Source organism: Eubalaena glacialis, chromosome 5 (genome assembly GCF_028564815.1).
Source record: "Eubalaena glacialis isolate mEubGla1 chromosome 5, mEubGla1.1.hap2.+ XY, whole genome shotgun sequence".
Lineage (NCBI taxonomy): Eukaryota > Metazoa > Chordata > Mammalia > Artiodactyla > Balaenidae > Eubalaena > Eubalaena glacialis.
The window spans coordinates 115,998,829-116,012,047 of record NC_083720.1 but is presented as its reverse complement, the minus strand read 5'-3'; the positions used below and the strand labels follow the sequence as shown (position 1 = coordinate 116,012,047).

Genomic DNA, 13,219 nt, shown 5'->3' with positions numbered 1-13,219 from the left:
GAAGGACCTATGCAGAGAAGAAACTCCAGAAATCTGCACTGACCCTTTGGCATAATACCAAACTGTTCATTTCTACCTTAAAACTCAACAAGGTGGGGTGGCCAAGATTTTGACAGCCATAAGTCAAAGAATTCCCAGAGCAAATATAGAGCCAGGAATTGCTGAGACCCTACTAGGCACTATGGAGAGACCACAGTCTTGTTTGCCTCATGTCTGAGACTTAGGGTCATTCACAGAGACCCTAGAGAAGTCAGGCCAGAATAAGGCTGCCCTAACAATAATAAGCCCTAGAGTAACAGCCTAGATTGGCTGACCAAAAAAACTTTTAAACTAGACTGAAAGAATAAAGTTAATCCACAAGTAACTTACCTGCCTGCAAAAGCAGTCTAACAATCTTAAAAGAACTATGACAGAATCCAGCACTCAACAGGGAATAACTCACTATGACTAACATCACTATGTCTAAAATCACTAGTATAAACCAGGAAAATATGACCTACAAGTAAAAGCAGAATGAGTGAGCAAAAAACTGATCTAGAAAATGACAGAGATGACAGAATTAGTGGATGAGAACATTAAAGCAACTATTAATATGCTACATATTCTCAATGATTTAAAGGAAAACAAGAATGAGGGAACAAATGAAAGATATTAAAAAGAACCAAATAGAATTGACAGATTTAAAGTATCGGAAATCTGAAAATTTTAATGGCTGTTAACACATTACAGAAGAAAAGATCAACTGCCTTAAAAATACAGCAATAAAAGCAATCTAAAATGAAGCACAGGGACTTCCCTGGTGGCACAGTGGTTAAGAATCCGCCTGCCAATGCAGGGGACATGGGTTCGAGCCCTGGTCTGGGAAGATCCCACATGCTATGGAGCAACTAAGCCCATGAGCCACAACTACTGAAGCCCGCACGCCTAGAGCCCGTGCTCCACAACAAGAGAAGCCACTGCATTGAGAAGCCTGTGCACCACAACAAAGAGTAGCTCCCAGTCACCGCAACTAGAGAAAGCCCGGGCGCAGCAACCAAGACCCAACGCAGCCAATAAATAAATTTACTTATTTATTTATTTAAAAAATAAATAAAATAAAATGAAGCACAAAGAGAAAAGACTAAAAAAAAAAAACAAGATGTGAACAGATCTCAGTGACCTAAGGGGCACTACCAAGAAGATCAAAAAACATGTAACTGGAGTCCCAGAAAGAGGGGGAGAGGGACAAGAAAATGATATCTGAAGAAATAATGATCAAAATGTTTCCAAATTTGATGAAAATTATAAGCCCACAGATGCAAGAACCCCTAATAAGGATAAATACAAGGTAAACCACACCAAGAAACATAATAAAATCACTGCAAATCAGTGATTAAAATCTTAAAAGCAGGCAGAGAACTAGAGTTCAATACAAAGAAGCTAAAGAGTCCAATCATTTTAATACAATAAATTAGAGTGTATAATTGCAGAGCACAAATTTAGATATACTTAAACAGAGGCAGATTAAGGATCAGCCGGCTGAGTAGTTGCTGCAGGCAATGATTTCTAAAGAGCTCTAAAACAAGCCTAGAAGTGCAACAAAAATGGAGAAAATATTTACTAATATTCCTCTAAGGTATAAGTAACTAAAGAGTAGGAAGAAACAGTTTGATAAGGCACCTGGAGCTCAAAATCAGTTGACCGCTACCACCCATTGCAAAGGACCATGAAATTGCATCTAAAGAGGGTGGATCCAATTAACCACAGGGCTTTTGTTCACTGAGTGGGTTATTCAAGTTTGAACTACTCAGACTGATAGAAAGAGAAGCTAGATGCTGCTACCCAACATTTTTATTTCTCTGTCCTTACCCTTTTCCTCTAATTAATGTTGAATTTTTATGTTGAATTTTTAAATGTTGAAATTTTAAAAAAATAAAAATTATTTAAAACATTTGAAGGACCAAATTACCAACCTGCCTGGAACACCCAGTTCTCTTAGTCCACACCTGTGTCAGGTGATGGCAAAAGTAGCTGTAGAGGGCTAAATGCTATTCTAACTGATCTCTCCCCCTCAATTTGACATTTACCCCCTGTGCAACAATATCAATTGCTTAAAAGCTACTAATATGTTTGGGGAGGGGAACAGTTTCAAATATCAAAGAGTATTTAAGTTTACCCATTGTCCTTTATCTCCTTGAAGTTTACTGAAGAACAGCTTTAGTTCTCGAACTGTCAAATTGTAGCTAGCCAGCACTCCCAACATGTCAACTAAAAGATCTGGAAACAAAGAAAGCAAAAAATAAAATAATTAGGCTACTTATATTTCTTGAAAGATTAAAATATATGGTGCTTACTTAACAGTTTGGACACTAAAGTTCCAGGTACATGTTAGATGCTCAATATTTATTTAATAAATATTATTAAATAAGAAAAATAGAGTACTTAAGAATCAAACTTCATTTCTTCACAACCATTGTATTATGGAAAGTCATACCTGCTATCATATTGTCAACTTTTTCAATTTTCCCAAGCACTTTCTCAACAAGGCCTACTTCAGTGCAGACCTGAAGATTTCGTATGCTTTTCTTCAGAATGGCTGTAAACATGCTCCAGACTTCTGCTTGGCAAGTAACATCACATTTCTCTAATAGGTCCACCATGCAGATGATACTCTCACCTTCTTGAATAATGAAATTCATTTCTAAATCAAATTGCCCTCCTACCAACTTCCAGGGGCAGGGGGAAGGAGGGAAAGAAACAAAAAACATTAAAAGCATTAGTACTTCTTCAATATAACTAGAGTACACTCCTAAGCTTTAGATTCACAGTAACTATACATATACATTCTTCTCTTCCCTGGTAGTCTAGTGATTAGGATTCAGTGCTCCCATACACATTCTTCTCTACCCCCTACAACAATAAAAAGATCTTTAATACACACACACACACACACACACACACACACACACACTGACACACACACAAACATACACAGCTCTAAAAAAATAAAGCTTCTAAAGAAATCTTCAATTTAAGATAGCACAAAGTCAAGCGAGACTTAGAATATAAAAATGGAAGTATTTTCAACAAATGGAGGATGTTTGGGTAAATCACTACCACTGCCCTGATACTAATAAAGATCTAACTTAGCTCTATAATTGCTTCTAATTCAATGTTTCATTTATGAATTAGGTAATCTGTGAGCTACTCACAGCAACCTAAATGTCCTTTGCTACTTATACATGTATGAGCTCATAGCAAAAATGAAAAGCTGAAAAAGGCTTAGAGTGGACATAAAACATGTAATTTTTATTTGTCAAATTCTTGGTTTATTACACCTATCCACTTTGATACCCCCTGTCAATAATCAGGATAACTTAAACATAACTTAAACTTAGTCACACACTCAAAGTCAGTAATCAAGAAAATTTATTTCATTGATTTTGCTATCAGAAAATCCACCCAGAGAAAGATGTACTGACCTATTCCTACCCTGCCATCTCACCAATAGCATCCTCACAGAGGGAAAGTTTTTTAATTTTAACAAACCCCAATTGTTTAAAGGAATTAAAATACTTTTAGAATTACCTTTGCAGGCCTATCTTTTTTAACTAGATTTTTTTAAAGATCTCTGTCAGAACAGTTACATACATGATTCACCTACACTCCTGTCCTTCTGAATACACCTTCATTTTTCATTATGCTTTCCTAAACCTAAAAGGTAGGCAAGAATTAGGAGAAAGTGAATTGTACAAAACAAAATCCAACAGCTCATAAAGGAACAGGGACTACCCTGGTGACGCAGCAGTTAGGACTCCGTGCTCCCAATGCAGGGGACCCAGGTTCGATCCCTGGTCAGAGAACTAGATCCCACATGCATGCTGCAACTAAGAGTTCACATGCCACAACTAAGGAGGCCGCCTGCCACAACTAACGAGCCCATGTGCCACAACAAAGGAGCTGGCAAGCCACAACTAAGGAGCCCATGAGCCGCAACTAAGGGGCCTGCCAGCCGCAACTAAAGGAGCCCATGAGCCGCAACTAAGGAGCCCGTCTGCCACAACTAAGACCAGGCACAACCAAATAAATTAATTTAAAAAAAAAAAAGAATAATAGACATGACCAAGTAGAGTTTACTTCAGAAAAGCAAAGATGGTACAGAACTAGGAAATCAATTAAAACTCCTTGCAGCCAGGGACTGATATGCGTCCCAGGTTCTGTCAAAGATACACACTGGCATGAGAAAGAAAAAATGGAAAAATGAAAAACAGGAGGCAGTATCTGCATGCAGGGAGATAAGAATTCCTAGCAAGCACAGTCATAAAGGCTTTTGGTTTTTCTAGGAAAGCTCTGGCAGAGATTTTAGTGTACAATTCTTTGCATAATCAGTAACATGCGGCATAAGGAGATGACAGATGGGTTTCTGCTAAAAGAGTCCCTTGGTGTGATTGGGCCAATTCTCCTAGCTACACGGTCTTGGCTATGAAGTATACGTGCTTGGTTCCCTAAGTGCTCCCCAAAATTCTGTAAGCTACATAACAAGTCTAATAGAGATATTTTTTTTGATTTTGTGATTATTTGTGACTATTTTTTGCTTGTTTTGTCTTTAACTTTTTATTCTGAAATAATTCAGACATTCAAAAATTGCGAAATAGTATACAGTTCCTGTATACCCTTTAACCAGCTTCCCCTAATGTGAATATATTACATCATCATAATACAGTCATTAAAACCAAGTACAATACTACAGATCTTACTCAAATATTGACACTTGTCACACTAATGTCCTTTTTCTGATCCAGGATCAGCATCCCCTTAGTCTTCTCCAAACCGAGACAGTTGCACAGGCAACTTTGACTTTCATGAATTTGACACTTTTGAAGTGTATTTGCCAGTTATTTTATAGACTGTCTTCCAATCTGAACATTTCTTCATGTTTAAATTCAGCCTATGCATTTTTGGTAAAAACACCCCAGAAGTGATGTGTGTCCTTCTCAGTGTATCATTTCGGATAGTACCTGAAGTCAGTATGTCTCGCTATTGGTGAAGTTAGCTTTGATCACCTGCTTAAAGAGGTGTCTGTCAAACTTTTTCCATTTTAAAGTGACTATCTTTCATTTTTAAATTATTAAGCATTCTTGTAAAGAATACTTTGAGACTATACAAATATCTTGTTTCTCACCATACTTTTTAGCGTCCATCGATGGATCTTACCTGCAACTGTAAATACTGTGGCATAGCTAAATGGTGGTTTTATATTTCCACGAAACTTTCTACATTTATTAATTTTAAAAGACTTCCTTTAATAATAAAATACACCCAAAAGGCCAGCATTATGTCCATATAGGAAAATTGGAATGATTCTCATGAAAGTCAGAAATAAGACTTGGATGCACTATCATTACTATCATTTGATATTATTCTGGAGATACAGAAGTCACATTTGGTCAAAAGGCAGCAACATGTATAAATATCAGAACAGAGGATTTAAATTCCAATTATTTTCAGATGATATGATATATATCTGGAAAACTGAAAAATTACTATAAATGACAAAATTATTTGGTAATGAAAATACTGATTACACTTAACAATATGAATCAGTCTCAAAAGAATTATGCTAAATAGAAGCAAGCACAAATGGCTACCTTAACAACTAGAAATTTATTCCACAGATATACTTAGGTAATGATGTTCCATACAAGAACTTCATTTTAGCATTTTAATAGAAAATAGAAGAAACAATACCTCCCCCAAAAAAACACATTATAAAGTAAAGTTGTGTTTAACCATATAATGGAACATGATGCAGCCATTGAAAATAATGAGGGAGTTCCATTTGACAGAAAAAGATCTCTAAAATACATTGTTTAGGTGAGAAAATTGAAGTGGAAAAAAGCATGACAGTAGGCTACAATTTGAGTGTAAAACATATACATACAGACATATGCCTAAGAACAATACACAAGAAACTAAATAGTGACTGCCTCTGAAGAGGTAACTGAGCATCTGGGGAATGAGGGCCAGGGGAGAGTTTGTAGTACACATACACTTTTGGACATCCTCCACACAGATCTGAATAGGTCAAAAACCTAGTTGCAGGACTTCCCTGGTGGCGCAGTGGTTAAGAATCCGCCTGCCAATGCAGGGGACATGGGTTCAAGCCCTGGTCCAGGAAGATCCCACATGCCGCAGAGCAACTAAGCCCGTGCACCACAACTACTGAGCCTGCGCTCTAGAGCCCGCGAGCCACAACTACTGAGCCCACGTGCTGCAACTACTGAAGCCGGTGCGCCTTGAGCCCGTGCTCCGCAAGAAGGGGGGCCACCTCATTGAGAAGCCCGTGCACCGCAACAAAGAGTAGCCCCCGCTCACCAGAACTAGAGAAAGCCGGTGCGCAGCAACAAAGACCCAATGCAGCCATAAATAAATTAATTAAATAAATAAATAAATAAATTTATTATTTTTAAAAAGCCTAGTTGCAACTAACTTAAGTTACCTTACCTTCCCCTTAATATTACTTACATCAATCTTTCATTTTGATCTGTGTTTATTACCATCAGTAACCACACTTCCAAGAAGCTATAGAATTAATTTTTGAAAGTAATTTCCAAAAAACCTCTAAATATTTCACCAGATTTTAAATTGAGTTTATACTGTGAGAGCAGTATCCAGACAGGTGTTTTAAATATTTCTCCATTGCTTTAAATATTATAAAATATGCCTTTCAAGGAGAAAATTGAGGACAGGAATTGGTACATACAAATATGTGGCATATTTGATATACTATATGTATGCATATCTATTATACCTAAAAAGCATGCACAGGGTCTACAGTATGTCACATTAACCCTTTCTAATAGTTATTTGAAACTGATCAACCTTCAAAACACAAATTTGTTTCCAATGACAGGGATCATAATCCAAGTCTAGGCACTGGCTAGTTATTACGTGAGTTGTAGTAATGGCTGTGCACTACAAAATGTAATCTTCCCAAATGTCACAGTAAGTTATGAATATCTGAGCAGCCTAATGCACTTTACTAGCCATGAAATGTGAAAATGTAATCTTATTACCTTTTTTATGGTTGTATTTTTTTGAATAATGTAGCCTGGAAACTGATGTATAGTCTTTTTCTGCATTTTAGCATGATTTGGTCTCCTTTGCTATACAGAACGTTTTTCAAAACTCTCCATTTCAACATATTTTAGTCTTGGTCTGAACCTCATAAACAATTTATATAGCCACCTTCAGGGTGGCATAACATGCTTTCTATAGGTTATAGTTTAATGTACAAGATTATAGAAATTTTAAAGTGTATTATTCAAAGAATCTAAATAAACCTTTACAAGTTTTGTATTAGGACTTTAATTGGGCACAAAGATTATTTTCTTCACAACGGTTACATTAATAAAAGGCTTTAAGCTGAAATTAGTCATTAAACCTAAGTCACTTGTATTTTCAAAAAACCAAGAAACAAATATAGACCAAAAATAATTATTTTCTCTTCAAAAGATTTATAAAACTGGAAAGACTATCATACATAGAAAATTCTAATACTTCAAAGTAAAGCTATGTTTTCCCTGGAAACTTGCTAAATTTTTCCTCAAAGATGTAGCAGGAATACAGTATAGCAGAAACTGGACAGAGGACAATCGCAGCTTATGCCCCTAACTAGATATTTCCTATATTTTGTCTAAGCCATCCAATTTTTGGTACTGTGCTACAGCAGCCCTAGCAAACTGATACACCTCTGTATTCCCTAGGGTTCATTTTTGATGATGCCTACTAAATATCCCAGTAAGGGTTCATATAACTCTTTAAAAAGCCAGACCATGACCTAGAAACTCTGTTCAGCTTACCTCCTCCCAGCACCTTCATTTAATAGAGACAGCACTTCACTTTCCTTTCAGAAATAGTTCTGTAATTTGTTCTCAGTTTTTCAAAAATAAAAAATATATTGTTGAGGGACTTCCCTGGCGGTCCAGTGGTTAAGACTCAGCATTTCCACTGCAGGGGGCACAGGTTCGATCCCTGGTTGGGCAACTGACATCCCATGTGCCACACGGTGCAGCCAAAAAAAAAAAAAAAAATCTGGGAACTAAAAGAGCTAAGCAAAGTCCCAGAAGGCAAGAGAGAGAGGCAATATGAAAGAGAGGTTGAGAGACATAGAGGATAATACAACGACAAACATCTGTTTAATAGGAAGTTCCAAAAGTAAAGGAAGGAAAGATGGTATATTCATCTATAATAACTGAGCCCTTTCTAGTAGTCATCAATACTGTGAATCCTCAGAACTTGAACACAAAAAGCCCCAATTCTTACACAAAATTTAACACTACAGATACTATAGTAATATAATCAGACTTATTTTGGTAATGTCAGGTCTACTTTCAGATCGGAAATTTCCTGGATAGTAATATTTCTCTCTGCTGGAATTTTAATTTATGTAAGTAAAGACAGCAAGGTGTTTCTCTCACTGCTATAGATATAAGTAGAAATAATTATGAACTAGATGCAATACAAGTAAGAAAAGGCAATAAGTTCATTATGAATTACAGTAATTATGACCCTTAGTAAAATGACATATCCCATCCAAAGAATTTCACACAAATATAAGAGTCTAAAATATATCCTAATTTTTAGGTACTGGCAATCAAATCTGCTATTTTAGGATCCAATATTAATTATAAAATACCTTCAACAGTAAGGGTTGGATTAAACAAATTTTCTTTTTAGCACTTCACTCTGATTCTCCCTTGTCCCTTCTAAAACTATGATTTTTAAAAACTATATCCAGGTCCTAGGAATTACAGAATATTTAGTCTAATACAAGAAATTTCTCATTTCAGAAAATTAGGTTAAATTTGCTATTCTCTACGATTGGCTTCTCACTTTCCTGTATCGTTTGAAGAACTGTATCTTAACATTTTCTTAAGACCTGTCTCTTCTGAGAACCATTCTGACCTTTTCAGCTTACAATAAACCTGGATGACCCATATTATATTACCAATATTCAAATGTTTCTGACTATAACAATTTCATATGATTTAACCTAATATTTCAATAGTATCATACATTATTTTTTCGTATCACAAATTTTAATCACCTTTTTTTTAAGATTTTTTTGATGTGGACCATTTTTAAAGTCTTTATTGAATTTGTTACAATATTGCTTCTGTTTTTTATGTTTTAGTTTTTTGGCCACAAGGCATGTGGGATCTTACCTCCCGGACTAGGGATCGAACCCGCATCCCCTGCACTGGAAGGTGAAGTCTTAACCACTGGACCGCCAGGGAAGTCCCCCACTTCTTCTTCAATTATTTCCCGTAAATCTTTTCCACTCAAAGAGCATAAATGATGATCCCGGAAAATAGGAACCATTTCAAAAAATACTTTTTATCCTTTTTAATCTTAGCACTATGTTTGACATGTAATGGATCCTTAGTATATATACCATTAGGTTTAAATATTATTCATTATTTTCATAATTTAAAAATTAAAGAAACAAATTTGAGTTCTTACTATATCCCAGTGCAATAAGCAAGAAACCTGAAGTCCTACTTCTAGTATCTTAATCTCTCTCCAAAAGATAAAGTAGGCACTAAAGTTTTAACAATAAAATAATGAAGTATTAAGATCCCTGAAAAAGCTCAACCCATTTCATGAAAGCATTTGTCCACATAAAGATCTGTACATGAATGTTTATAGCAGTTTTATTCATAATCACCAAAACCTGGAAACAATTCAAATGTCCATCAACTAGTAAATGGATAAACACATTGTGGTACAACCATACAATAGAAAACTAATCAGCAATAATAAGGAACAAATTACCAATACCATTAACAATATGAATCAATCTCAAAAACATAATACTAAGTCAAAGATGCTAGACATAAAAGCTACATATTGTATGATACCATTTATATGATGCTCTGGAAAAGAAAAAAGTATAGGGAAAGAAGTTAGATCAGTGGTTGCCAGGGGCTGAGGAAGGAGGGACAGAATTAACGACAGAAAAACATGAAGGGACTTCTTTGGGATGATAAAATTTTCAATATCTTGATTACAGTACTGGATACCCAAGCAAATCCATCCGTCAAACTTCATAAAACCGTACATCTAAAAAGGGTGAATTCTACTGTATGTCTTAGTAAACCTACGGTTTAAAATACATCTAAAAAAACAAGCTCAAGTCATTTATATCATATGTAAGAGAAAAGTAAAATCCACTGACTAGAGGCAACAATGTAGAATTCAGATGGAGAAGACATGGAATACAAGGAAATTAGAAGAGGTGAACAGAAATTTTTAATCCTTAGCATTCTGTAATGTATACTACAATCACAAATACCCCGGGAAGAGTAAAAAGAATAGAATTATACCATAATCTCACAGTGAGACTGGTCTGGGCTTGGAGGCCTTACACTAATATATCAACAAAGATTATCAAGATTTTCTACAATCATAAAATTCCAAATATGCAAATTAAGAGAAAGTAAACTCCGTAAGGAACAATTATAACCTCCTGTCAGCCATTTAAAATTACTCCCTTTGAGTGTTTTGTCCTCCTTCTTCCACTTACTGTCTTTCGGGTCTTTCATTAATTTGTTAGAATGCCCAAAAGCATCAGTAGTTTCAGTAATATTACCAACACACTTATACTGATATAAAATTTCCATTTCTACTATTGTAACTAATCCTTACAAGAACGAGGTAAGTCATATATATCAATTATTTCACATCTATTTATACAGGAACAAAAAGACTGTGTATTAATTCACAGCCAAAACTTCTAATCAGACTATCTGACTCCTAGCCTTATGCTTTCCTTACATCTTCATTAATAATCTAACACTTAAGTTGGGTTTTCTAAAGTTTCTTTATATACTGAGCTACAGTATTTGAAAAATTTGTGAACTTCACTATCTATAGGAAATTAGTCAAAACGCATGTCTGATAATAAATTATCATCTTTATAGTTTTTTAATTATTTTTATTTTATTTTATTTTTGGCTGTGTTGGGTCTTTGTTTCTGTGCGAGGGCTTTCTCTAGTTGCGGCGAGCGAGGGCCACTCGTCATCACGGTGCGCGGGCCTCTCACTGTCGCGGCCTCTCTTGTTGCGGACCACAAGCTCCAGACGCGCAGGCTCAGTGGTTGTGGCGCACGGGCCTAGTTGCTCCGCGGCATGTGGGATCCTCCCAGACCAGGGCTCAAACCCGTGTCCCCTGCATTGGCAGGCAGACTCTCAACCACTGCGCCACCAGGGAAGCCCCTTTATAGTTTTTTAAATCCCCAAATGTACCAGAAAGTAGCATATAACCTCTCCTCTCACATTGTTCATTGTACCTTTCATAAGAATTAGAAATTTTCACTGCACTATGGCATGTATACAAAACCAGTATTAAGCAAAAAGTTTCTATGATTAAATAAGCCTGAGAAACACTGGATTAAACAAGGCAAGACATGTTTACACGATAAAATTCTCAGAGCTTTAATATGCCACTGTGCATTATAAATGTCAAAAATATGTATAACCAATGTATGGACTTCCCAAAACTTATCTGACAATGAAACAAATCTCTTTTTTCTTTTAACTTTTTTTTTTTTTTTTGACAAGAGCTTTTCACAGTAATAGCATTCTACAAAAGCTTTTCTGAGAAACACAGGATAATGTATTGTGTTCTTGAAGTTTATTGCTATGAATAGTATGACAGAATTAACTATGTTTACACAAACATTTAGAGGGCCTTTCACATTTTTAGGTAAATGTTTTAAACAACCTACTTATTTTTCATAGATTTCTTTTTACGATTTATAGAATTTAATAATTAGACAAAGAAAGAGACATCTTAAATTAAGATTACTTCAAGGGAAAAGAAAATATGAGCAATCAAAATCCATCAAAATGAACCCCTATCGAGACTTCCCTGGTGGTCCAGTGGTTAGGAATCCACCTTCCAATGCTGGGGACACGGGTTTGATCCCTGGTTGGGGAACTAAGATCCCATATGGCATGGGGCAACTAAACCTGTGCGCCACAACTACTGACCCTGCACACCACAACTAGAGAGCCCACGTGCCACAACTAGAGAGTCCGCACACCACAACTAGAGAACCTGCGCACTCTGGATCCCACACGCCACAACTAGAGAGCCCGTGCACCACAACTACTGACCCCGCGTGCTCTGGAGCCTGTGCACCACAACTAGAGAGAAGCCCGTGCGCCGCAACTAGAGAAGACTGTGCACCACAACGAAGAGCCCACACGCCACAACAAAAGATCCCACATGCTGCAATGAAGACCCAATGCAGCCAAATAAATAAATAAATATATATATATATATATACTTTTTTTAATGAACCCCTATCCCTTCATGAACAATTCAGTCTAAAAGCCAAGCAAGACAGACGATCTCCCACATTAAATTAGAGCTGCTCAGTGTGCCAACAGAGTTCAGCAGAAGTAATGTGTGATTTCCAAGGCTAGGTCATTAAGGACTTTATGGCTTCCCTTGTGTCACTCATTCTGAGGAAAATCAGCCACCATGTCATGAGGATACTCAAGCAGCTCTGTGACAGACCCTCTTGGAGAGGAACAGAGGCCTCCCACCAATATTCAGCACCACCTTGCCAGTCACATAAGAAGCCTTGGAAGCAGGTCCTCCAGCCTCAGTTAAGCCTTCAGATGACTGTAACCCCAGCCAACATCTTAAATGCAACCTCCTGAGAGACCCTGACCTAGAAGTATCCAGTCAACCTGCCCCTAAGTTCATGACCCACAGAAACTGTGAGCTGATAAATGTTTATTACTGGGCTTCCCTGGTGGTGTAGTGATTAAGAATCTGCCTGCCAATGCAGAGGACATGGGTTCAAGCCCTGGTCTGGGAAGATCCCACATGCCACGGAGCAACTAAGCCCGTGCGCCACAACTACTGATCCTATGCTCTAGAGCTCGCGAGCCACAACTACGGAGCCTGTGTGCCACAACTACTGAAGCCCGGGCACCTAGAGCCTGTGCTCTGCAACAAGAGAAGCCACCGCAATAAGAAGCCTGTGCACCACAACGAAGAGTAGCCCCCACTCGCTGCAACTAGAGAAAGCCCACGCGCAGCAACAAAGACCCATCACAGCCAAAAATAAATAAATAAAATAAAATAAATTTTTTTAAAAAAATGTTTGTTACTGTTTTAAGTTGCAAGGTTTGGGGATAATTTGTTACACAGCAATAAATAA

At 36.9% G+C, this 13,219-nt stretch overlaps 1 protein-coding gene across 4 annotated transcripts in view; it reads right to left on the bottom strand.

Annotated features, from left to right (window-relative positions):
* The window catches only part of LRBA (LPS responsive beige-like anchor protein), a 776,641-nt gene that overhangs the window by 683,876 nt on the left and 79,546 nt on the right, over positions 1 to 13,219 (bottom strand). For all 4 annotated transcript variants that reach the window (XM_061192552.1, XM_061192551.1, XM_061192553.1 and 1 more), the window contains exons 3-4: positions 2,474 to 2,705; positions 2,156 to 2,256 (exon numbers count right to left, since the gene is read on the bottom strand). In XM_061192552.1, coding sequence (XP_061048535.1) covers positions 2,156 to 2,256; positions 2,474 to 2,705 — 333 coding nt within the window. The remainder of the gene's footprint in view (positions 1 to 2,155; positions 2,257 to 2,473; positions 2,706 to 13,219) is intronic.